The sequence below is a fragment of the Gymnoscopelus microlampas genome (assembly GCF_963454915.1).
Source record: "Gymnoscopelus microlampas genome assembly, chromosome: 8".
NCBI lineage: Eukaryota > Metazoa > Chordata > Actinopteri > Myctophiformes > Myctophidae > Gymnoscopelus > Gymnoscopelus microlampas.
Window position 1 is genome coordinate 50,285,399 of NC_139945.1, and position 26,973 is coordinate 50,312,371.

A 26,973-nucleotide genomic window follows, 5' to 3' on the forward strand; every position below is an offset into this window, starting at 1 on the left:
TAGGCGACTAAAACTAGAACATTTCAGATGACTAAAATATGACTAAAACTAAATGAAATTTCATTCAAAAGACTATGACTAAAACTAAATCAAAGTTTGCTGTCAAAATGAACACTGCTCTCTACACAATAACTATCAATAAACCTGAAAACGTAACTTAAATTGACATTGTGCTAATACAAAGCAATGTAAACCATTCTGTGACAAGGTCTATGAGATCAATACAATTACCAAGTATAACACTATTTGTTGTGTACATTACCTGTGGTTTTACATATAGGCTGGACAAAGAGACGACTCTCATGTAAGCTATCAGAAAAGCTCATTTGGATTACCCTATGGCTAAGCACTTTTATAATGTATCTAACAGTAACCCAGACAGTATTATGGTTGAAGTCCCAGAAACCATCAAAAAGAATATATTATTGCAGAGAGATTTTATATATATAGCTTAGGGCTTAGGTGTTTTTATCCTCAGCGATAATGTGTGTGTTATATGTTATGGAAGTGCTGATGTGCTCCCTTCTTTTATCACCAAATAAATCAATCAATCACAATAGAGGCCCAGAGAAAATATCAGCATTACGGAGATGAACAACACAGGGATGAAATAAAACCCTCAGAGACGTCCCTAGATTTAACATTAGTTTTTTTTATTTACATGTTATACTCTTACAAAAACAACAGGACTGAAAGGTCGGAACACTAACCAAGATTGAGAACAACCATAAACTTTTACAGTACAGAGTGGTCTGAAATCAGTTTGAATAGCCAAGCTGTGGAATATTATCCAGTTAAAACACTCAAAACACAGCAAATGTGTGGTCGTCATGTACAATGTGCAGGTTGCGTTTGTTGTCTGGGATGTTTTCGGACATATTTCTTAAAACTACTTTCTAAATACAGTATCAAAGACACAAAATACAACTGTTTCAAAGCAGGTTGCAGTCAAGTAACCTACGGTATAAAGAATATGCAATATAGTTATGTATGTATATATACACATTGCAGACGGTCACAAGGTGAAGGCTTGCCGACGTCCTCACACTCTGAAAACTAAGGTTCTCTATTCACATTAAACAAGAATATCCAAACATGGCATACCCATGAAACAGCAACCATAATACAAAAGTCACCAAAAATATATATATATATATATTTATGTAGATATGAAGAGCTACCTTTTTAGTTTTTCTCCTAGTTTTAAACAAACTGTATGAATCATAAAATGTATACATCGTGTGTACACTGAAAAGGCATGTACTGTATATAATTGGCTGATTTTTAAAACCATTGCACATAAAAAGGAACTACATAGAGAACAGAGGAGAAAAAAAGACATGCAACGAAAAACAAATGAAATTGGATAAAAAGGCATTAACACATAAGGCCATGACAGAGCACACATCACCTCAACTTGGCATCACTGGAACAAGCAGCCAACAGAAGACAAGAAGCTGAACATGCTCTCCGATCCAAACAGACAACTACATGGACATGCAACCTTTCAAATGAACAAACCCACTTCAAAACAACCACTTCTTTGATAATGAAGTGCCATTCATCATTTCACAGATCAAATGGACTTCTCAACTCATCAGCTTCAGTCATATTTGAATAAAACATAAATGATACATTCTTTCTATTCATTGTTCAAGAGACAAAATATTGAGTTAGAACCGTTAAAACACCTGTCCATTTATTGCACACGAATGATTCACAAAAATATTTCGGGCACTTTTGCGTTTCGACAAACAGCAGCATTTTCTTTATAAAAAAAGTCATTTGAATACAGACACACACAGCTGAATGGAACAGATGACAAGTGTACCACGTACAAATGGAGAATAGAAAAATGTTCTTAAAATTTCAAAGTCTTAAAATTGTGCAACTCAAGTTAAATAGGTCCATTTAGTAAGGCTAGCCTTTGTTTATGCACAAATACAGTGTTTTAAGGGGCAAAAAAGCACAACCCTTTTACTAAATCAACATGGACCACATAGACTGATTATCTCTTTCACTTATTGTGTGCAATTACTGATTGCCATGGTAACTCTCCAAAGAGACAGAGAACATTTGGTCCAATGGGGGGAGGGGCTCAATTCACACCCAGATAAGAGGGCAAAATGGCACAACTTTCATAAAGGAAGTCATAGGCTGGCAAGAGATGACAGAAACTCTTAAGACTCTTCTCAATGAATTTCTGATTACTAGCATGCTATAAGAATGTTTTTTTTTTCCTATCATAGCATAATTAGGTTTATTCATTGTCAAGTTTACAATCATCTCCTACCATGTATTTAAGGTGGTCTGTATAGTGAATAACATCAATGTTTACTGTTTAGACCGTTTTCAGGAGGCAACCGGTATTAAATTAAGAATGAAGGTTTCACTAAATAAGACAAGTAATAAATATCAGTAGCATTCATCTCATGGATTTACCATGCGTATTGCGTATCATTGTCTTCTTATAATACAGGCACAACTATGCTGATCTACAGAATGTTATGGTGGCACATTATAGCTAACAGAACTCCGAGGTTTTGAACAACAGTCAGCAGGAAGAAAAAAATCTAAATAAGTAGCAATGAGTAGGGCTGCACAATATATTGTACATAATTATGGTTCATTTGGAACAACCTGGTGTGGTTATATAACAAGGGCACATCGCCTATTCCTGCTGAGGTCAATCACAGTCCTTTTAGTCCTGCGTCTATTAGCCGTAGAGGGAAATGCAGTGAGGAGCAGACTGCTGCTGAGACAGGTGAATCGAAATGGAAAGAAGTGCAATAAAATAATTTTGTTCCCAAAATAGTCAGTGACAAAACAGTAACTTTACCCAAATTCAGGCCATCAACTATGCCCCCCCGCCAAGTGCTAAAGAAGTTAGAGAGTAAAGGGGTTTGTGAACAAATATGGTGGCTGATTTTATCACAAAGCTCATTTTTGTTAATACTGTGCAGCCCTAGCAATAAGGAAATGTATACCGACAGAAACGGTACCGTACAAACAGAAATGGTTTATTCTGTGGCTCAACCGGTCCATATACGACTCACAGTACATGCACCCACACACGCGCTCAAACACGTGCTGTTCACTTGACTGTCTTTAAAGCATCATATCACTTAAAATTTGCCTGGTTTGATTTGAGACGATATCTGCTCTCCCAGGTATCTGCAGTGATGTATTGTCTCTGCTTCTATTTGCCTCTTAGCAGACTGGAAATTCAACTCAGAGGGATTGTTTTTTTGCCTTTTACCATTCTACAGAAAGAAAAAAAACAACTTTCTTTGCTGGCTAACAAAGACCTTTGGCCCAAATAATGCTGTAAGTTATAGTCATACTATAATCAAAGCTTTCAAAGATTATTATATTAGTGGAGTCCAGGGGGTTCAACCAGGTAGCAGAACGTAACATGTAGACAGAAACTGAATTGCGATGTCATCAGTTCTAATGCGGCTCATGAGCTGTGGAACTGGCAAGTAATTTCCTCTTTATACAGCACCTCCTTTGATGTCTTTCCTATTGTAGCATCAAATAAAGCAGACATGGCTTCACAAATAGATACAAAAAGAGAAGATAAAAACATGTAGCTGTAAAAGTGATGCACTACAAATTGACAAACTGTCTTAAAGGACAAGCTGGCCTGAGACAACCAGAGGCTAGATGCGACATGAAATGCTACATCTCCATGCCTTACAATGCGTATTCGAGAGTATAACGCCGTTTGATGTAGAAAGCAATGCAACTTTCAGTAGACTTGATTTTTCTTCTGATGGCAACATGGTTATTTAAAGTGAGTTTTGTGAATCCGAGAAAGCCATCACATCATTTAAAATTAATGGAGGGGGGAATTTTTGGTTTTGAACCAACTGAAACCACTATTTGGATCTTGGTGTAACAGAAATAAATAAGATATAGAGCTGATATCTTAAGGGAAATACTGCATCTCTCCGTCAAAGCCATTTCAAGTTTTTGAAAAAACATTTAAAAAGTTGCCTTGCAAATGTATTGTGTTCATACTGATAAAGAGTAATACACAGACATACACACACCTGACAAGTCACACTTCACAACAGCCAACACACATAGCATTCAAATATTCAAAGTACAGTACAGGCTTTTGAAATATAGATAATAGTAAGTGACATGAATGGTTGCCAGTTAGCACTGGCACTGACGGAGCAACACGGTCTCTGCCCATACTACCATCAGTGCTAGGAATAAAGTTAACGGCTTGATTTTCTTTTTCTTGATTTGTCACTTGTTGACAAAGTCAACACTCCTTCCTCTACAATGTAGAGGATATGTAGAGTCTACATCTACATATTACTTGTTGAAATGGGGGGAAAATCTCAGGCACTTTCCAAAAGGTAGGGGGAAGTCTAGGGACTCGTACTGACTTGTAATTGGCTGGGGAGGGAAACAGAGGACTTTTCATTACTCAATGGTAATGGAAGCCAGCTCCTTGGTTGGGGCGTGCTGCTGCTGCTCCTCCTCCTCCTCCTCCTCCTCTCCACAGTCCACCGGGGAGTTAGCGCCTAGCTTGGCCTCCTCCCTTAGCACCGCTGTGACCTCCGCCTCCAGCTTGAGGGAAGTCTGGGCCTCCAGAGGGTCCAGGGGGTCAGCAGACAGGAAACCAGGGGAGCTCTCACAGTTCTGTGTGGAGGAGGAGACGACCTGGGAAATGACGGGCAACTGGACCGAAGAGGACGAGGAGGCGGTGTTGGTGATGGAAGTGGAGGCGGTGCTGCCAGGGAAGACCGGGTGATGGTGGGGCGGCTCCTCCAAGTCGTACTGGACTCCCAGAGCCTCCTCTTCCTCCTGCACCTGGCTCAGGTAGTCGGGCACGAGGAAATCACTGCAGGGTGGGAAGAGAGAGGACATAAGAGAGACGGGAAGCCAGAGGAAGTTTTATAAACATTAATCAATGGCCCCTTCGGTTATTACTTAACCACATTGACCCTGGTGTCCCTGCTTTGGGCAATTCTTGGGGGAAATAGCAGCTCTACAAGCTCACATGTCGTGATGAGACTCATTGTGAGCTTGTAGAATGGCTATTTTCGCTATTTGTTGTGCATGAAAATATACAGGGCTTAAGTGGTTAACGTTTGTTCTCAAATGGTGAGAACATTTTGCTTTGTGACATCTTTCAGTTTCAACTGATTGCAGCCAGGTCCTCGAGTATATGAAATAATATTAAAAGTAAAGCCTGATTTATATTTCGTTAAGGGCCATGTCACACATCAAAATAGCTGATCTATAAGCTCACAACGCATCACGATGCTAAATGTTGTGAGCTTGTAGATGGATTTTCATATTTTCAGTGCACGACACTGGCGTGCAACAAAGTTTAAGACATAAGTGTTAAAATGCTGATTGTCACAGTTCTCGCTACTCCAAACGATGCCATCCTACCAGAGGGTGTCAACTGCTGCAAACATTCCTAGGATTTAAGTGATTCTTAAGTGCCAATCAAAACCATGAGCAGTTGTGAGGCATTACATGGAGAGCCACCCTGAAACTTTCAAAATGGAAATTTTTCCAAAATGAAAACAACAACAAAGCCATTTGAACAAATTCAGACCACATCTTCATTATGCTGTCAACCACTATGTACGTCCACATGCCATTACTACAGCTAAGATGCAGAGTTATAGTGACCCATCACTGTAGCTTTAGAATCCTTCTACCCTGACTGACTATGCTAAGGGCTCGAGACCTCAGTATCCAGGACAAATGTTAAGGTTAAGCGTATGTGTTATTGTGTGGCAAGACTAAAGCTTAATGGCAAATGGTAATCTATCTGCAATATGACAAGCTGGTCTGGAAATAAGCACTTTAAAAAATACAATGCAGTTAACATATCTTTTTACAAGAAGCTTGTGGATGGGAGTTAAGAGTCTTAACTGGCTTGCCAGAGAATTTTCCACAGAGTTATGATGTCAGGCGTAGACATTCTACTATAAAACTCTTGAGGAGTCGATGGCCCGTTTGAGCCCAAGCCGACCTGTGAGGGCTTGAGTTGATTAAGAAGTGGAAAAGTCTGGGATATAAAAGCACATGGCCACTTTATAAAAGACTTAAGACTGGGCTGTGTCTTACTATGGCTTCTGTGGACTGGCTTGTTCATACAAAAACAACCCCATTGAGCAGGAGCGAATAAAACTGCATTATCAGTTCGATATCAATACGGAAGCCACATGAGGATGACTCAATCATGTTGCTTGTGGTTTCAAGTTGCAAGTTAATTGATTCAGGTATGGTTGATAAACCAACTTCTAGACACACCCCCAGGTTAATATTAAGATTTCAGTTGTTTGTGCTGCAGCACTATAACAAAGCTGGCCTTAAGACTTTACTTGAAGATATTAATTGTACTGAAAAGCACAAATGTCTGCCGTCTTCAACTAATCAACTAATTTAGGATAAGTAACTTCATTACTTTGGGATACACATCACTTACAGTATGTAATACAAATTATACTTTTAATCTTATGGAATGAGTCCTTGACAGTGGGCGAAACGGATAAGTACTTGCCATCACCTTTGACGATGGACCTTAAACCTGTAGTTACACCTGGACTGAAACAACTCTACACATACCCCCAAAATACAAGAAGGGCACTTGATATAGTGATTCAAAACAAAGAAACAAATTCATCAGTGACAAACAATTAATCAAATGCACCCTCAGGGATTTAGAAGTTAAGCTGAAGAGATATCTTCAGATCCAGGCATGACTGTCTGAGTAAATGATGTTGGGGGTCTGTGCCCCCGGACTCCTCACCTGCTCTGGAAGTAGTTTGCTAGTTCGGATGCTTCATGGTTCAGACTCCTCAGATGAACAATTAAATTGCCAGAGTTGGTGAACATGGCGCCACACGTTTTGCACTCGTAAATCCGCGGCTTGCGGATTATATGTCGGGAGACCCTCATGTGGTGCTTATATTCACCGAAGGACGTGAATGTGGCACTACAAATCTGGCACCGGAAACAGCGTTTACCTTCGTGCTTTAGTCGATGCATCTTTAGTGAGTAGGCCCGCGTGAACTTTTTCCCACAGCGGTCACACTGGAAGGGCTTAATACCTAAGGAAAAGAGGGGAGTCAGTTACACCTCTATTATCATGTATAAGTACACTATTTCTCTTCATCTCCCCTATTTTGTGAGAACTTGTCTCAGTGTTTATAATCATTACATACACAAATAATATAAATCCAAGCACTTTATTAAACTGCTTTATTTGAGGCTCATTCCTAGCCTTAAATTTAACATACTCAAATTGAAGTGTAATGAAGGATTTCCAGCACTTGTACAACCCCATTAAATGAAGACAAACTACTGCAACAGCCGTTGTTTGTGACTCAGACCAGTCTTTGTGAAGAATACAACATGCTCAACACCGTCCTTCACCATCACACAGCTCAGCTCCAGTGTGTATGTGCGTGCGTCTGTTGGCATGATGAGTGTGTATTTTCCCTGAGACAGAGCATTGTGTGTTTTCCAAATTAGTGTTCTCTGGAATGCCCTGACTCTGGATATTAAAGCCTCATCTATTCCACTCATCACAACGTCAAACAGAGCAGAGTTCATGTAAATACACACAGTGGTAAACTATTCTCCAGGTAGATACAGGCACGTCTACCAGTGTGTTGATACAGATATAATAAATGTCAATGGCATTTACTAAACCTCTGCACTTTTAAATAAACACTTCACGAGTATACAGTTTAAGGCCAACTGCATAGTAATACAATAGAGCCATTTGCATATTTTCTCCTTGATCTAAACATAAGCTGAGAAATGTCCTAAAACCTCACAAGCTGCAAGTTTTCAGAAACTGGCTTCAGTGATTTAAACAAATTTGAATGCAACCTAACGCAAAGTGTTTCTTTTCTTACCAGAGTGTATGAGCATGTGCTGCTTCAGGTTCTGAATGCGTGTGAATCGCACCCCACAGGTGGGACATTGAAAGGGCCTGTCAGGACCGTTAGTACCTGGGCGGGCCGAGGGGCTGATGTACAGATGGTAGGGGTACTGGATCCCTTCCAGCCTGAAATAAGGAAAACGCATGATAATTTGACGAGGGTTCAGGGTGAAGCATGTACAGCCACAGGGCTCCAGACTAACCTTTTACATTGATTTGCACTGGTGCACCTAACTTTTTTATTGAGGCACTGGTGCACCTAACTTTTTTAATGTTGGGCAATTTAGGTACCCAACATTTTGTTCCTTTTGTTTATTATGTAAATGATAGTCAACGGTCAATGATAGAATAAAGGAACCTTGCAGAGTTTAAATCTTTACTCATTTCAAAGACATTGTGATGGATATTTTACAATCAGTTTTGGTTCCTTCCTTAAGCCACTACAATAGTTTTAATTTAAACAGGAAAATGCTTTATAACAGAAAATGATCATACACACACACACACACACACACACACACACACACACACACACACACACACACACACACACACACACACACACACACACACACACACACACACACACACACACACACACACACACACACACACACACACACACTTCCAATTCTGTATCTTCTCTAGACTGAATATGCAAACTAGCACAATAGGAAATTAGCATCAGCTTCACATTAGCATCAGAGGCTACAAATGGCTGGCAACAACAGGATTACACACTTTACCACTACAGTTTATTGGGCCATCGAGTTTAACTGTCATCAAGCTCTCGAAATTCTTTATAGATGTCCTTCTTTTTCGTTAGCAATGCTCGTAGCATTGCTTGCATTGTGGGGTTGCTTGTTTATTTGACTATTTGACAAATGCAAAGTATTTTCTAATAGCACTTAAGTGCTGTTATCTTTGTCAACCAAAACTGTCGCAGAGGCTGCGCACTTGTCCACATCAATGAGCTTGTGAGCTAATACACCATACATTTTAGCAAATGGAATGACAAGCCACCATGAAAACAACACTGAGTGAGCGAGAGAGAGAGACATTCTCTGCCCTGAGCAGAAGTAGGGTTATGCAGTACACACGTAGCCCTCTCCTGCAGCACAGGGGTGGGTCTTCTAAAGGCCAGTTCACACCAATGCAACTCCTTGCAACATGCAACTACTTACAACCATTATCCCCAATGGCAGTTGCAAGGAGTTGCATTTATGTGGACTGACCTTGAAACTGTTTTGCTGCAAGGAGTTGAGAGCAAGTAGTTGCATTGGTGCAGTCTGGCCTTAGAATTAGGTGAAGAAGGAGAAGGGAAAAAAAGCTGAAACAGACACTCAGTGTCAGTAATTAATTAAATGGTTGCACTAGTGCGACCAATTAAAACTACATTTTTGGGCACATGCTCCGGAGCCCTGAGGCAGGTAAACACAGAAACCCCCCCTAACGATGATTTTATTGCTCGTTTCCCCCGCTAATTGTCTCACCAAACTGCACACGGCAGTGGTTTGAAATTGTAGGCCATGCTGCCATGGCAATCAGTTGGAGTAGGCTGATTTCAATAAATTCTCTGCACTTATTTGTCAAATGTAAAAACATCCTTGTAGCCTCTGGAATTAATGTGCACTACATATTGGCACAGTAAAACATCGAACAGCTGAAAAATGCACAAACTACTCTGACAGCACCTGAAACGTATCTTGATTGTATTTTCTTTCACTCATGCTTTAAGAAAGACTTAAGAGATGATATTTTAATATATATTTTCTTATAAGTTCTTAAGTTAACAGACCGCACTGACTGGCAATTCAACGCACCAAGTATTTTCACTGCTGGACCCGCAAGTGTTCTGGAGCGAGGAACATTCTTGCCTTGATTTTACCCTACCAGCCAGCACTTACTCTCAGGCTGTGTACCTCTACCACCAAATTGCAAGGTTATGTTTAGGTTTATATTTGAGATGATTAAGGTTATGGGCACACATGGGGCTGCCAATCCTAACAAGAGTCAGGATTTGCACCATCCTTTAAAGCAGTGCTGCCTGAGCTGACTCAGGGCAAAACATTTATCTTTCATTAGTTCAATGGCAGCATACTAACGCTTAGTTTAAAGTCTTGCTGTGCTCTCCCGGTGGAGCTGTGTTAAGACACAGAGGAGAGGTTAACAGGAAATTGATAGAAAGCTAATTGAAAGCACTGAGGAAGTACTGCTTGCCGCCAACAAGGGCCGCTACTGTGCCAAACTTGAAAACGTGTATAGTATCACTTTAAATATGATGTAATTAGGAGAAAGGCCTGGCTAGATGTTAGATTTTTAATAGTCTACTGACGCATTCACTTCCAGTTAAGCGGATGTTTAGCGTTCATATCAGGTTCATTGTGTATTCATCTCATGGCCTGAGGCATCTGTGCTGTTTCCCGGCAACGTACCATCGCTTGTCATACTTTTGCTATTGGAACATAACATTTCATGATGACCTAAGCAGGTGTGGTACAGACGCGTACTGCCTGGTGAAGAAAATGATGAGCTATACATTTCCTATTGTTCAACTGCAAGTTTCAACAAATCATGTTACCTTTCATCGTCTTCTGCATGTCCTCCGGCATTAGACGTGCTTTGCATGGATGGCAATCCCTCAGATACTCCCTCATCCATCGACCCTGTTAAGAGAACAGACGGAGACACTTGTTAACAGCTGTTTCTCTGTCTGTTTACTTGGATAATGGTACAGCAAAGAGCAGACCTAAGTAGTATGACGTCCTGTAGAATCATACTTTGTGATCAAAAATCTAACCTATTCTGTGATGAGTAATTCACTCCTGGTAAGTACTGTTTATAGCGTCATTTAGAAAGCTCACCTATAGAAGAGGACTGCGGGCTGATGAGCAGCTCTTCCTGCACCTGTTCGCTCCCTGGTACCGTCTGCTGGTCGCTCAGAGAGCTCTGGGAGGCGCTGACTGGCTGGGAGGAGTTCTCCTGCACCTCCTCATCGCTGAGTCGCTCCACCTTCACCCTCACGTCCTCATCCTCTGCCGGCATGGGTGACGAAACAGCCTTCGAGCTCTCACATGTCAGGAAGTCACTGAGCCGCCGGCCTACTACCACCTCCGACGCCCCCGCTGCGGCCTGCTCCAGGCAGCGGGGGCTCTCTGGGAGCTTTGGTTTCTCCGAGTGGAACCTCCGGTCGATGCCGAAGGGGAAAGTCCACGGAAAGGCCAGGGATGAGTCCATGGGCTGGGTTGCACCATCAGAGAAAGAAGGTGAGGGGTTTGCTATTTGAGGGGAGGTGGTCACCATCTGTGTAGGGCATTTGAGTGGGCTCTCAGGCGACGCCATGCTGACGAAGGTCTTGCGTTTCCGCCGTGACTCGCGGCTCACCGGGATGTTCCTCTCCATCACGCTGCAGTCGGACGACACAGGCGACAAGCTGCCATCGAGGGGAGTCAGAGTACAGTTCGATGAAGCACCTTCAGGCACAGAGTCGTGCGGTTTGTCTGCAGCCATGCCGTTGTTACTTGGACTCCACAGGATGCTGGACTTCATAAATTCTGAACACGTACTCGCCACAGCAAACATCTGCATGTAACTGGCGGCGGCCAGGACGTCAATAATGTTCTCTGTGCTGATGGAGAGGGTCGAGGTGTAGGCGTACTCCAGGAGAGGGGTGAAACCGCTTACCGTCACATGGTGCAGGTCCAAGACAAACTTGTCCTCTTCTTCGGGCCGGCCAACCAGCTTAGAGCGGAAGAAGTCGCTGCAGCAAGCCAGAACCACCTTGTGGGCCAAGAAGAGCTTGTCCTGTACCCGGATAGTGATGTCACACAGGTGGCCCTCGTTACGCAGTGCGTTGAGCTTCTCTAGCATCTCCTGGCTGTGAGACGCTGAGTTGTGGGTGAACGTTTTGACCCCCATGTTGGAGTCAGCCTCCAGACAGTCGAGAGTCGTGACTGATGTCCTCCTGTGGGGACAGGGACAATGAAGACACTTTATTTTCTATGCTTAATTTACTACTTTCTTTTAGGTACGCCTATTTCTTTTTTTCCCTTTTATTTTATTTTATTGACAATGACTACAGGAAGGCTGAGCCACCAGGACAAATGTACTTTTGTTTTTTAAAGGTTAAAGTGGCAGTGAAAGACGCTGGTATGGAAAGTATGAGGGCAGATATTCAGTCAGTTCTGCTGCAGTGTAACTTAACAAGGATATTACTTCATTATACTACTTAGGAAATAATTTTTACCATGCAAAAAACTAATTAACTTTCTCACACACTGAAAAATAAACTCTAATTCCTAAACAATGCCAAGGTTTCTTTCCCTGAAATCCCTAAAAGTGCAACTCTCATACTACAAATCTTACTGCTGCTTAATCATCAAAATAGTTTTTAACTATTCTCAACCAAATACAGTGCTCATGTTGCAGCATTAACAATTCACTCCTTGTGTGTCTGCTTACTTGGTCTCATTATTAACACTTCCTCAAACAACACAATAAAATAATCTAACTACATGAAGTCAATGTAAAAACACAAAGTACAGCACAACAGAAGCTTTTCTTGAGGCAACTTCTGCACAATAACCTACAGTAGGTTCCACAAAAGAAGTATGTTGTCAAGCAGAGGTTGGAAGACAAGCATACATACAAACATACTTGTAATGCCCATACTACTGGGCATTACAGTATATAATAAATAAAAAAAGAAATATAGAAATTATTGGGGCTTTCATTTAAAAAGTATTGACACAACAAAAGTTGCTGTCACAGGATAATTACATTTCATATAAATGCCACCCACCCCAAGCTATTTAACCACACATTGCATGATCAACATGTGGTGAACTTGTAGATCTGCTATTTTCACTATTTTTGAACACCTTTTTAATGTTTTGCCTATTATGACATGCCCAACATAGGGAGGGCCAGGTTGAAAGTGGTTAAATGTTGGATGATGACACAGAAGAAAAAACTGGGTTAGGGACAAAGTGAGAGGCGCAGGGAGCTTTCATTGGGGAAGTGGTGGTGAGAGGGGTGAGAGCAGGGTAGACAGCGTTGGGGATGAAATGCCAAGTTACGTAACAACAATCAAAGCAGATGCGCAGCAGCGCAGGCCAGACCCATGTGGAGGCCAGCGCACTACAGGATGCTGCACAGCTGTCTGTGAGACATGTGGGTTCTCTGAGGCATGAGATTTTCCATCAAACAAACGCTCAAGTCGAGGGGCTCTCGCAGGGAGAGCTTGCTGCTACCCTGCACACATACAGAGACCAAGGGAAAATACTCTGGGGCCATGTTGGCCCAGTACAGCCAATGTAAATTACAGGCCTAGGCGGAGGGTTTCTAACCTGCCATACACAAACAGGGCTCACATTATTCACCAGAGGTTTGTTTTACCTTAATGCCTTGCTGGATTTGCCACGTTTATATAAGTAGACCTACCGGTGTGAGTTCTGCACTTTCACTGACAGATGATAACAAAGCATAACTAACTACCTTCACGCACAAAATAGACCCCCAAAATGTATAAATAATAATAATAGTAATACTACTAATAATAAAAAACTGTGAGCCTTCCATAGCCAAACCAAACTAACGCTTAATAATTCTAAATGTTTGATTTGCAATTATCAAACTTTCAAATCAAAAGTGTATCTGTACAAATGATTTGTACACTTAGTTCACTTACACTTGCTTAATGTCAGTATACTATGAACCATGATGAGTCACAGCGGGGAGGAAAGAATAGTTACTGCTTATGTAGATGTTAATGCATGTAATTACAAGAACAGAAAGAAGAATAGTTACTGCTTATGTATAGATGTTAATGTATGTAATTACAACAACAGAAGGAAGAATAGTTACTGCTTATGTATAGATGTTAATGTATGTAATTACAACAACAGAAAGAAGAAGAGTTACTGCTTATGTTTACTTACAACAACAGAAAGAAGAATAGTTCCTGCTTACTTATAGATGTTAATGCATGTAATTACAACAGGCATCTGTAGACAGATGCCCAGTCATTGTTGACCTGGCATCCTATAGTGTGTATAGTTTCAAAGTACAGATTATTGACTTTTTTTTGCATAATTCTACTGTTCTTGGTTTACTTATGATCCTAGATGACTATTTATACACTACCTTGTGTTATCCTTGTTTACTGTAAATCGCTGTGGATAGGCTCTATGCACAGCAGCCTTGTTATCACTTCCTTCCCAGGTGTTACCAATGATACTAATGAAGGCTCTGTTCAATTTAGTGTAGCACAGTGGTTTCCATGAGCCCCATAACTCTGAGAGTGTACAAATGGAACCAAATGGACCCGTAAGGGTCCAAACGGGTCCATTTGGTTCCATTTGTACACTCTCAGAGTTACACACCCGTAAGGGGCCATTTGGAAGCCCATGAGGGTCCCTGGACCCCAACTGTAGACCCACTGGTGTAACAGAGTGTTTCCAGTGGGCCAACATGCAACAATATCAGCACCGGGCACCCTGACTCTGTTTGACCAGAATGGAACAGAGCCTTCATTAGTATCATTGGCAACACCTGTGAATGTCTTCATAATATGGCTGCTGTGAATAGAGCCTATTGTAAAAATTGTCCCAGCAGCAGCAACGCTACCATTCGTGATGTTTGTTTGGATGGAGCCGAGGGGGCGTGGCTCTGTGTTTACATCCACGCATCAGCAGCAAGTGACAACACGTCCTAAAGTCACTAGCGTAAACACACACACACAAGACAGCAGGACTGGAAATACAACGTTGTACTGCCAGTCAAATTGCTCCCTACACAAAGCTCGCGGTTACGTTTTTTAGACGAACAAAGCAGCTTCTTCTCCCCAAAATGTCGAACAAAAGAAACGTCTGCGCAACAACAATATAACACACCAAAAAAAGTCGTTAGCGAGTCAGCGTTAGCATTAGCTGTGCCGCTAGCTGTGCTAACGTTAGCAAAGTTGGCGTTAATGGCTACGTTGCTACGTAGGTAGCGAGGCTGACAGGACACAACCGACAACAAAGACACGCTAATGTAGATATTTAGTCCAGACATGTCCCAGACATGTCCAAAAACGTTACCTGGAGTCTCAGAGATGCCCCTGAAATAAGAGGGAAGGGGACAGAAATGCCTCTCTTCCACGTTCAACAGAGGGGCACGAATGCGTCCTTTCCCTGCCCTGCAGACAGCCACCTAGCCTCTGTGTACACAACGATATTGTTATTGATGTTATCTACAGGTGAAATGTGTTTACCTTCTGTATCCAGGCCTTTGATAGCCGAGGTGGAGTCCAAAATCGGTTAAAATTGCAAAGCCCTTAGCTGGCTGGGGAGAGCCAACGGTACTTGGAGTAATCTCGCGATGCCATTGGTAGATACACGAGATTACTCCAAGTATCGCGCGATTGCTATTGCAACCATATAACAACAACAACAACAACAACAACAATAACAACAAAGAAAAATATATAATAATGAAGCAGACTTTTGATGGATTGATTGAATACTTTATTAACAGTTTGCAAAGACAAGCACAGGGAAGTACAGTTCAATACAAGGTCTGTTAAAGGAGTTGTTCACCCAAAAAAATACTTATTTTCTATCAATTGCACACCCCATGCAGCCTTGAATCCATGGATTTATTTTAGTTTTTGTGGCATTCCTAAGCCAATAATTTGATTCCCGTCTCCTACCGGCTAATGTATCTGGTAGGAGACACAAAGTAGATTATTTGTGTCTCCTACCGGATACACTCCCGGTCATCAAATTATTGGCTTTAAATGCCACAAAAACAAAAATAAATCCATGAATTCAAGGCTTCATGGGGTGTGCAATTGATAGAAAATAAGTATTTTGGGTGAACTCCTCCTTTAAGAGGATTTTAAACCCAAGAAAGTAATATGGCTTGTTTCCATTGGGGTCCTTTGTACTCAATTCATCGAAACATTTAAAGACAGACAAATATACACTACTATGCAAAAACATCATATAAACGGGTAGAAATCGCAAATAAAAATATGTACTGTAAACGTCATATAAACGGGTAGAAATTTGAAATAAAAATCTGGCCAAATCTGGGTTGAACGTGATTTGAGCTCCCTCTGGTGTTGTGATTGTGGACGTCATTGACATTTTTGAAGTAGTTTGACAGGTAGGCTACATGGGTGTCTTTGTGGTGTAGTGTATCTTGTAGACCAGGCCCATTGCAAGTTGCTGTACTCTGTCCTCTACCCTGAGCCATCCCACCATAGCAAAGTGAGCAGGGGTTAGATGAGTTGTAGATATAAGGCCAAGCAGTTGCCTGACCAGTTTGTTTTGGGATGTCTTGAGCCTTGTTTTAAGGCCTTTGTGGTGCTATGGACCCATGAGGTGCAAGCATAGTCGAAGTGACATTGGATGAGTGCTCCTGCATCCTGTACAAAAATCTTGTTCTGCTCATATAAAAAAAAGTAGCCAATACAATCAAATAATTCAAGGTGTTATGCAGGCTATGTTTTTCAGCATCTTAATGGATTTGCGGGGTTTCAGTTCAAAACAATGTTTTATTTCCATATTTGCCTTTTACGTTTGTGGATTTTAGCATAAAACGAATCAATAAATACCGGTAAATAAATTAATAAAAACAAGCAGTCAACAAGTTTTTCCAGCATCAATATTTTTTTGTAAAAGCAGGCGCTAGACTGCTTTTTTATAGGGGGCACGGTGGCGCTGTCGCCTCACAGCTAGAAGGTCCTGGGTTCGATTCCCACAGAGGACGCTGTGGGCGCTGGGCGCTGGGGGCGTGTTCTCTATGTAATTATCATGTCATTATTAACCTACTTAAGGAGAGGGATAAAAGCCTGTTACGATTCTAAATAGAATTGCATATAGATGTCAGTCCCTGAATGACAGGGCTGCCATGGCCCTGTCACAGGCCCTGTCATGTTACCATGACACCACATGGTAACATGTTACCAGCCCTGTCAGACAGTGCTGTGAGAGGTGCCTGATGTGACAGGGCCTGGCATCCATGGGACTGTTGCCCTGTCACAGGGATGTCAGGCCTTGTCACAGCCATGTAACGTGATACTGACCATGATACTGTCATCATCACTATCATGTCAGTATCATGGTCAGTATCATGTCAGTATCATGGTCAGTATCATGTCAGTGTCATGGTTAGTCAGGGTCAGTATCATGGTCAGTATCCTGTCAGTATCATGGTTAGTGTCATGTCAGTATCAGGTCAGTGTCATGGTTACTGTCATGTCAGTATCAGGTCAGTATTTGGTCAGTATCACTATCACTTCAGTATCATGGTCAGTATCATGTCAGTATCATGGTTAGTATCATGTCAGTGTCATGGTCAGTATCATGGTCAGTATCATGTCAGTATCATGGTTAGTATCATGTCAGTGTCATGGTCAGTATCATGGTCAGCATCATGTCAATATCATGGTTAGTTAGGGTCAGTGTCATGGTCAGTATCATGCCAGGATCATGGTCAGTATCATGGTTAGCGTGATGTCAGTATCATGATCAGTATCATGTCAGTATCATTGTCAGTATCATGTTAGTAACATGGTCAGTATCATGTTAGTAACATGGTCAGTATCATGTTAGTAACATGGTCAGTATCATGCCAGGATCATGGTCAGTATCATGGTTAGAGTGATGTCAGTATGATGATCGGTATCATGTCAGTATCATGGTCAGTATCATGTTAGTAACATGGTCAGTCAGTATCATGGTTAGTATGATGTCAGTCTCATGGTTAGGGTTAGTGCTCTTGGGGTTAGGGTTGGTGCCCCCCCCCCCCCCTTTTATACATTCCAGCTATTATTTTCTAATATGTAGTGTCAAACTAATATTACACACAATTTAAATTTTGGCCCCTTTATGGTTCTCAAACAGCTAGGCCCCTGTATTACGCTCCCAAAGCCTCACATCTAAATGGTGCATTGGTGCTAGACTGCTTGCTTTCACTGGTCAGCAGCCTAACATGCTGATGTATTTAATTAGGAATCCTAGTGGCAGACCTCGTTTTGATGCAGATGGGAGATTCATATTTACGTACATCTTATTATGAGCTGCAATCAGCTCATCTTTTCTGGGAATGAGGATGGTCATCTAATAAGACTTTTTGTTTGCAGCAGAAAAGTTGTAAAGTAAAGTATTAAAAACCTGAAGGGGCAACATTGCTTCAAAGGGTTAGTTCACCCCCAAAAGGACTTTTTTTCCTATCGATTAGTCACCCCATGGAGACTTGAATTCATGGATATTTTTCATTTTTCGCCTCATTCCTAAGCCAATAATTTGATGACCAGCGGACCGGTAGGCAGCGGTTCCGGTAGGAGACACAAAGGAGACTCTTTGTGTCTCCTACCGGAACCGCTGCTGGTCATCAAATTATTGGCTTAGGACAAAAACAAAAAATATCCATGAATTAAAGTCTCCATGGGGTGACTAATCGATAGAGAAAAAAGTCCTTTTGGGGGTGAGCTATCCCTTTAACATTAACTGCAAATGTTAATCGACTGCACAGACAAGATTAAAATACACGCTCTCATTGACTTTAAAGTTTATTTGATCATTTTATTACAGACATAAAAATCTCAAAGACAGCAGCATCTGAAATGTTAATTACATGTCCAAGGTAAAAACTTTACAAAAATAAATAGCATAAAAAGGAAGCTGTAATAATAAAATAGTATGGTCCTTCACTGAAGGGATATAGGACTAATGCTTTGCCTCTTTTGTCTTTTAACATAACAACTGGAATGAAAATTCAAATATACATATACAAGTGTCAGAAAACCATAGGGATCATTTGCATAATAACACATTAACACAAAATTACCTTAAAATTGAATAAAATTAATTACGTTCCATACACACGGATAGATATTATGCTTATTGCTTAACTTAATATTAACACCTCCAAGGGAACACTGGTTGTATTGCTACATGTCTGTACGACTGTTACTGTCAGTTGCATTGCAACACACCTGGCACGAAGCTAAGCTAAACCTACTGTACAGAGCAAAGCAAAGTTCTGTCTCACTGGTTTGTCTTGGTTCAGATTCTGACCAATCATTTTCTATCCTAAACTATTTTTTACACCATGTGTAAATCTCAAAAAGAATCAGTTCCTTTAAAAGACACTCTGATCAACAGTGATCATCGCCTTTCAGATGTAAAGTACAGGAGACGCATATCCTCATATCCAGACATATTCTAAGATTCATGACACATATGCTTAACATAGTTAAGAAACTCAATATTTTAGGGAAAGAGCATAAACTTTACAATCTTTCAACACAAATCACATTTAAGCAATTGATCATTTAGGCAAAAAAACAAAAGATCCCCCAAGAAGAAATTTCCCAGAGGCTGGCTCGATTAAAGCTTTATAGGGGTTTGAGCTCTGTGGAGGTGAACTGGAGGTATATTTGCACTGTGCTGGTGTTTGACAGCAGTACTAGCCCAACTTTAAATGTAAGCTAATATAGAAAAACAACCAAACTGCAAACTGTCGTTTAGACCAGTGGCTGGAATTCCCAATCAAACACTTCATTCAAAAAGTCCTTCTTCATTTAGAGTGGGACTAAGAAGCTTCCCTTTCTGGAGAACATACACACAGTACCTTCATCTAGTATCTACAAATGTCACATGTACATCCTGAGGTAGATTTACATTAGTTTCAAATTTCAATCAGGGTCCCCACACATTTTTAGCAATGAATTTCCAAAACTTTTCCAAAACTTTTCCAGAATATTTAGCCCAATTTCCAGGCCTATATAACAATCATTCGGCGCAATAATGTGTCTCTTACTCCTATGTAGAATGCCCAAAGATAGGCAGTGTAGCAAAAATAAAGTTTGAGACATACATTAGGCTGCCGTCACACAGCCCGTTCGGCGAAAAACTACTTATGTTACATATTTCGTGTAATATTATTCATGTTTATGAAAATGTTTTGTTTTAACAAAATCAATAGCCAAAAACAATGCATAGCCAAATATTTTTCCAGGACCCTTGATAAATTCCAGGACCTTTGATGATGTTTGATCAATTTCAAACCTTTTCCAGTACTGGATTTTTTTATTTTTTTTTTCAAAATATTTCCAGGAATTTCATGACCGTGGGGACCCTGTTCAATAGTGGTTGTTGAATTATCAACAAAAGATGACAAAACAACTTTCAGAAGAATTCCCTTGATGTAACTAGATGTTACTGCTGGTTGGTTAAAGCACTCTCTTCATTTATCCTAGAATTATGCCATCCTTGCCTATAGATGAGGCACAGAAGGGATTTGTTAAAAGTTCGCTACACCCCAGCCTTTCAAAACATCCCCTAACCTCATTATTTCTCATAAGCACTCTTGGTTGAGGCATTCCCCGGAGACCGGCTCGGGCATCTTCTGGGGGTCACACTTGTCCGACACAACAGTTTTCCCTGTGTAGTCGATGCAGACCACACTGCGGCGGCGATCCCCCTTGCCACAAGTTCGTGAGCAGGAGGACCATGGCCCCATCTGCCACATGGGGCAGGGCAGGTCGCCGCAGGGCTTGATGTCACTCGGCTTCAGGCCTCTATCGCACTGCCCTGAAAGGAAGCCGCCATTGTCCCTGCATTCCACGTTCCTCCTGGACCAGCCAGAACCGCAGCTCTTGGAGCATTCAGACCACTCCCCCAGCACCCACTCTGGCACACCAAAGGGGTGGATTACATGGGGCGACAGCGAAGAGCCCTTCCCGTCCTTGGATTTGTTGAAAGGGACATCTCGGGGAATGAAGAAGGTGTATTTGACCTTGGGAGGGTTGGCGTCACCAGCCGTGGCCAGGAGCTGGATGGTGACTGCTTCCTTCAGCTGCCTAAAGCTCTGGATCCTCTCCAGCGTGGTGGAGGAGCCGCTGTACTTGAGCACGGCACCCAAGACGGGGATGTCCTGCTCCACCGTGGACACAGAGTAGTTTCCATTGAGGATGAAGCCACCAGTCTCTCTTTTTATGGCCAGGTAGTTCCCATCGTGTTTGATTCCTCGGTGGCTCCGCTGTTTGATGTCGATGTTGGTCGCACCGACAGGAATAGTGACGATGTCGCTGTAACCATAACTGGGTTGGACAGGAAACAGCTTGTTTTAGATGGAAAACATTCACAGGGTGCTCATATTATTGCTTCATTATAATAATAATAATAATAATAATAATAATAATAATAATAATAATAATAATAATAATAATAATAATAATAATAATAAGGGTAATAATAATAATAATAATAATAATGATTATTATTACTATTACACATGTAATATTTACCAAAACCATGATGACATTATAAAGTTCAGTGAGAAATAAAAAGATTAAGGGAATAAAACAATACAAATTTGTAAAACGAATTGTAGAAAGGAATTTGTAGAATTTGTAGAATTCTGAGAAATGTTGGAAAAAAACTGTTTTGGACGGGCTTTCCGATCTAGTTCGGACAGTCAGGAAATCTGGAGGTGGAGGAGCGTGCGAAATAAAGTTAGCAGAAGTTCTGAATGACATCAAAATGTAGTTATCATCACTTCCCTTTCTGAAAAAAAGGTTTGGACGTCGGAAGGAGCATGTATTGCGCTTAAGACGGCATTTTAAGGAAGCCTGAGGCCTGCCCTGAGCCCAGTGGCCTGAAGAAATAAAAATCAGCACAATAAAGTGCGGTGGTATCCAGTGTCCCACATTCAGATTGGCAGTATTATTTCAAAAGTACTTACGTGGCTTTGTTGTAGGAGCCTGTGATCTTCCTACAGGTGAGCCCATTGCCGCCACAAACTCCACACTTGTCTACTCTCTTGTTGGAACCGATGACCTGGTCACAACCGGCCTTCACACACTGTCCTTGGACACACACAGAGGTTGTGTCTGGGCCGCAGCTGGTCCCATCTGTTACCTTTAGTGACAGAAGAAAACAAATACATATTGTATATTCTTCCACTGAAGATGTTGTTTTGAAACAATAGCAACACAAATATATTTTCGTCAGTGTACATTTGCACATATGTGAAATTTGTCCCCTGCATTTACCCATCCTAACTATTAGGAGCAGTGGGCGCTATAAATACAACACTTGTGGAGCAGGGGTGTCTTGCTCAGGGGCACCTTGACACATAGACTAGGTGGGCCAGGGGGCGAACCGGGGAACTTCTGATTCCCAGACAGGCTCTCTGCCCATTCAGCTACTGTATGGCCAGCGTAGCTGCCCCTAGATGGCCACACCTCTGCGTCCACAGTGTTTGCCTTCTTAACAAGATTTTACAATGTAGCAAGCTTGCTCAATAAAACTCTGGGTTACTTTCTAACACATGTTATATATATTTTTTTTTCTATGTACTTTTGGGGCATTTGTTGTATATTTTTCAACATAAAAAATATATTTATGTTGTTTATGTTATTGCTCTTAGACTGTGGACGTGTTAGATGAAGTGTTTACATAATGAGCTGCTGTGATGTTGAGGTGCCATACCTTTGCCTCAAACACTTTGAATTCGCTGCTGCCCCTGGCTCTACAGAACAGCTTACATCTGTCTCTTGGAGACACGCCAGCATACTTAGGGATCCACTGTTTGATGTTTCCGTTGAAGTCCAGGTAGCTCAGACTGTTGTACTTCTCACACTGCTCCTCTCGAAAACTCTTCCCTGAAAGGATAAAGGCACTATAAAACATTGTGTACAGATTCTAGAGAACTACAGATGTCCACTCATAGCCTCGTAAAAAATGTTATCGCCGTAATCAAATATTTTCCATGGATTAAGAAAAATAAAACATTATGAAACAACCAGGCAAAAAAATAATATCAAGGCACTCAAAAGTCCCCAAAAAAAGAGCACACACATCCAAAACATAAATCACATGCACTAGAGCGATGCCACAAATGAAAAAACAAAACAAACAGCTACTGTATATCAACGGGGATTATGAAAACTGACTGAAAATTAATAGTTTCTTCAAAAAGACAAAAGGCGGCTCACCGCTGTTGTTGTCACAGGGCTGGGTGTTGCAGGACTGGTATTGAACCCGCTGTCCCTCACAGTACTTGCCTCCATTCTGAGGCACAGGGTCTGTGCATTCCCTGTAGGAGAACTCCACCCCTCCGCCACACGACCTGGAGCAGTGCTGCCACAGCCCCCACGAGCCCCAGCCGCCATCCACAACCACCTGTGGTAAAAAACACAGAGAGGAGAAGAAAAAAAATCTACAGATTCCAGAATAGTTGGTTTGTAGGTCGGTGCCAAAGGCAATTTGAGCCGCGCTGTCCCTGACCACAGTCTGGGTTTCTGGGTTTGAGGCCACACAGTCTCCTGGCGTGCCACTATTCAACGGGTAAATCTGTGTTGAAGTTCGGCACGCGCCCGCCGTCTGCCTGCTCTCGCACTGCCGCCACATGTGTCACTCAGCACTAGAGAGGCATGCCAACTTTAAGAAGCCAAGTTTAAAGTGTTTGGTATGTGTGTGTGTCTATATAGGTATACATGCATGCATACATACAGTACTGTGTGTGTGTGTGTGTGTGTGTGTGTGTGTGTGTGTGTGTGTGTGTGTGTGTGTGTGTGTGTGTGTGTGTGTGTGTGTGTGTGTGTGTGTGTGTGTGTGTGTGTGTGTGTGTGTGTGTGTGTGTGTGTGTGCGTGCAGGGGTGTCCTTTCCAGAGATTTTTATTAGTTTGCAACCGCCAGTAGTCTTAACTGCCAGCATGTCTGGCTTCATAACCAGATGTGATCACAACATAAGGAGAAGATATCAAGGCAACCAAAGAAGGACGGAAATGACCCGGACCTCTATGTAGAAAACCCATATATATATATATATATGCGTCCTGCCCTTCTGAATTAATCACTACAAACATAAGTTTGAGAGGATGCATTTAATGAATAACATATAATATTATTTTGCCTTTACCTGCAGTTTGTTCCTAACCTTGGCTGTCAAACCACTGTACCAAGCAGAACATGCATAATCAAAATGCCGCTGATGACATGAGTTTCTTAAGTTTCTTAACCGAAAAGTTGAAAGGCATTGTTCTGCGATAGGAACTTGAGTTTGCTGGCAAACTTAGATATTTTAGCAGCCATAGATTCACGGGAGAGCAGCTGTTCCAATATTATTCCTAAATATGAGACACTTGTCTGAGATACAATTTGAACTCCATTACAAAAGACTTTCAGTGCATTTGTTCTTGACAGGTTTTTCTTAGTTCCAAACAGGATTGACTTGATTTTATCCAAATATATTGAAAGCTTGTTTTCTGAGCCACCCCCGTACACTTTCTAATGAATTGCTAAGATTGCTCTCTTCTTAATCTAATTGATATCATTCCAAAATACCAGAAACACCAGTAACAGAAGAATCAGCATAAAACAAGAGCTTACATTTACTTTTTGGCATATAATTCATATGCAGTATATAAGAAGTAAAAGAAGCCTTAGAATATAACCTGCAGCACCCCACATGTAATATCGGTCTGATATAGCCCCTTCAACATCACAGACATGAGTTCTTCCTATAGGGTAAGAAGTGAACCGTTTTACGGCAATATCTCTAAAAACCCATGCACTGTAGCTTTGATTCACTGTCATAGAGTCAAGCAGTTACATGGCAATGTCCTCAGAGTGTCAGTGGTGGAAAGTAACTAAGTACATTTACTTAAGTCCTGTACTTAAGTACAATTTTGAGGTATTTGTACTTTACTTGAGTATTTGAAATTTCCAATAATTTTACTTCTACATCTCAGAGGAAAATATTGTACTTTTACTCCACTACAATTACTTGAAAACTTTTGTTACTAGTTACTTTTCAGATATAAATTATGATATAATGAAACATACACTAACCACATTAAACCTATTTTAAACCTAGGCTATTTGAAAATAGCAGATCTACAAGCTCACAACGCGTCGCATCGCGACGCGTTGTGAGCTTGTAGATCGGCTATTTTCAAATATTTAGTACTTTTACTTTTGGTACTTTAAGTACATTTTGATGCCAATACTTTTGTACTTTTACTCAAGTACATTTTTTATTCTGGACTTTTACTTGTAACAGAGTATTTTTATATTGCAGTATTGGTACATTTACTTAAGTAAAGAATTTGAGTACTTTTTCCACCACTGCAGAGTGTACACAAAATCGGTAGAGAAACAGTTCCTTACCAGTGGCTGCATGACCTTCTGGTTGTCCATGCACGTCCCCTGGAGGCAGGTCTCATTGGGCCTGCAGGGTGTGCCATCTGCCCAGGGCAAACTGCCATTCTTGGTGGTGCAATGCGGCTTGCCCTCCTCATGACACCACAGCTGGCTGCACACATCGCTGTCTGAGGTGTTGGGACAGTGGACAAATTCCTCTCCAAATATCTGCTGGCACTGCCTGTCCAGGCCATACACAAAGCCTGGCAGGTCGCCGGGTAAGGGCATGCTGCTCTCCGGGGGGTCGAGCAGACAGTCTCCTGAGGTGTGAGAAAGACGGTGGAGGGAATAAAGGATGAATATCAATGTCCACCTCAAGCGAGGTAAAGTCATCATCATCATCATCATCATCATCATAACCTTTATTTAAACTCGAAGTACAGTTGAGGGGCAGGCCCTCATTTTCAATGTAGTCGAGATACACAACATAATATTCAACAGGAATAAACATTTATATACATCAATATTAATTAATTGAACTGGTTAGTGCATCATTACTCACTAGCATCTATTTGATTTCAACTAGCAACCTGTGTTGCATGTCTTCACACCTATCTGCATTGGAGTTCCTGCCATTCTTCACTGTCCTATCAAAATCTTCTGACCTGTGTACATATTTTGCAGGTCATTATTCACCGCAATGCACCAACCTCAACGAGACAAATGTATTGTACTGTATGTGCAAACAAACCTGGCAAATAAAATAATTCTTATTCCGAAATGCTTGCTCAGGGTGGGACAATGTTGGGTCTCTGCTCTATGGTAAAATGTCCTGAGACAACTTGCTGTGATATCTATGGCACTATGATTGAATTGAATTGAATTGAATTGAATTGAATTGAATTGAATTGAATTGAATTGAATTGAATTGAATTGAATTGAATTGAATTGAATTGAATTGAATTGAATTGAATTGAATTGATTGAATTGAATTGAATTGAATTGAACTGAATTGAATTGAATTGAGGACAGAGCTTTGTTAAAGTGAATCCATAGCTGTATATTGTGTATTATTGTATTGCAGTGCAGTATTTTGTAACCATGCATGCAGAATTAAATACCAGACAACTTCTGTCTTCTTCAAACAAAAGTGAATAATTTGGATTTAATGAAAGCGATATTGCTTCTTGGGCAAACTAATATATATAATGTATAATATGCTGTGTTCCCTATGTAATGTTATGTAAATGTATTCCACTGTTTGTCTGTCTGTTTTCTGATTTTATGTTTCTTGTGAGGACTGCGGATGAAAACTAGCATCTTTGCTAAATCCGCTGTATTTACGTCCATGTGACGTCCATTAATATGCATTGTCCTGTCCAAATAAACAAATAAAGTAAATACTCTTTGCCTGGCTATGTGACAATATTACTAAAAACTGCATTTAGTCATTGTTTCTTCTCACCGTCTTTTACTACACTGAATAAGCTGTTGTCAGGGGCTGTCACTGACGTTTATGGTGCAGAATGAACATTCTCAGCCACATGAGTTTTCTTTGGATACATTTTCCAACTGATAAAGAACATATTTTGCTGACGGCAGCTGTTGGTCTTGGCGCGAGCGACGGAGAACAGGAAGCGGTCCATAGTATGAGTCAGTGGAAAAGAAGGTTCACTGATAGGTCCATCAAGCATACAAACAATACAAGATGCAATGCACAAGACACAGGGAATGAGTGAGCACGAGAGAGAGAGAGAGAGAGAGAGAGAGAGAGAGAGAGAGAGAGAGAGAGAGAGAGAGAGAGAGAGTGTGTGTGTGTGTGTGTGTGTGTGTGTGTGTGGTGTGTGTGTGTGTGTGGTGTGTGTGTGTGTGTGTGTGTGTGTGTGTGTGTGTGTGTGT

The 26,973-nt window shown here is 41.2% G+C and overlaps 2 protein-coding genes across 2 annotated transcripts in view; both read right to left on the bottom strand.

Moving 5' to 3' along the window:
• Positions 1-643: 643 nt before the first annotated feature.
• Positions 644-15,285, bottom strand: zbtb44 (zinc finger and BTB domain containing 44). The gene is made up of 6 exons (XM_084065471.1): positions 15,186-15,285; positions 10,795-11,894; positions 10,512-10,596; positions 7,905-8,056; positions 6,791-7,091; positions 644-4,861 (listed from the first exon to the last, which is right to left on the bottom strand). The coding sequence occupies exons 2-6, from the start codon at positions 11,846-11,848 to the stop codon at positions 4,441-4,443; spliced, it is 2,013 nt and encodes a 670-aa protein (XP_083921597.1). The 5' UTR covers positions 11,849-11,894; positions 15,186-15,285; the 3' UTR covers positions 644-4,440.
• A 4,527-nt stretch (positions 15,286-19,812) lies between these two features.
• The window catches only part of LOC311051120 (A disintegrin and metalloproteinase with thrombospondin motifs 8-like), a 17,063-nt gene continuing 9,902 nt past the window's right edge, over positions 19,813-26,973 (bottom strand). The window contains exons 5-9 of the mRNA XM_084065521.1: positions 25,102-25,394; positions 22,926-23,112; positions 22,420-22,592; positions 21,671-21,846; positions 19,813-21,026 (exon numbers count right to left, since the gene is read on the bottom strand). Of these exons, the coding sequence (XP_083921647.1) occupies positions 20,282-21,026; positions 21,671-21,846; positions 22,420-22,592; positions 22,926-23,112; positions 25,102-25,394 (1,574 nt within the window). The 3' untranslated portion in view covers positions 19,813-20,281. The remainder of the gene's footprint in view (positions 21,027-21,670; positions 21,847-22,419; positions 22,593-22,925; positions 23,113-25,101; positions 25,395-26,973) is intronic.

Bases quoted from the DNA above. Each gene is read 5' to 3' on its own strand.
- zbtb44 (XM_084065471.1), bottom strand. From the start codon at position 11,848: ATGGGGGTCAAAACGTTCACCCACAACTCAGCGTCTCACAGCCAGGAG. The intron at 7,092-7,904 runs GTAAGAAAAGAA...TCTTTTCCTTAG, and splicing joins GCACATGCTCATACACTCTG to GTATTAAGCCCTTCCAGTGT. The intron at 4,862-6,790 runs GTGAGGAGTCCG...CCCACCCTGCAG, and splicing joins GCAAACTACTTCCAGAGCAG to TGATTTCCTCGTGCCCGACT.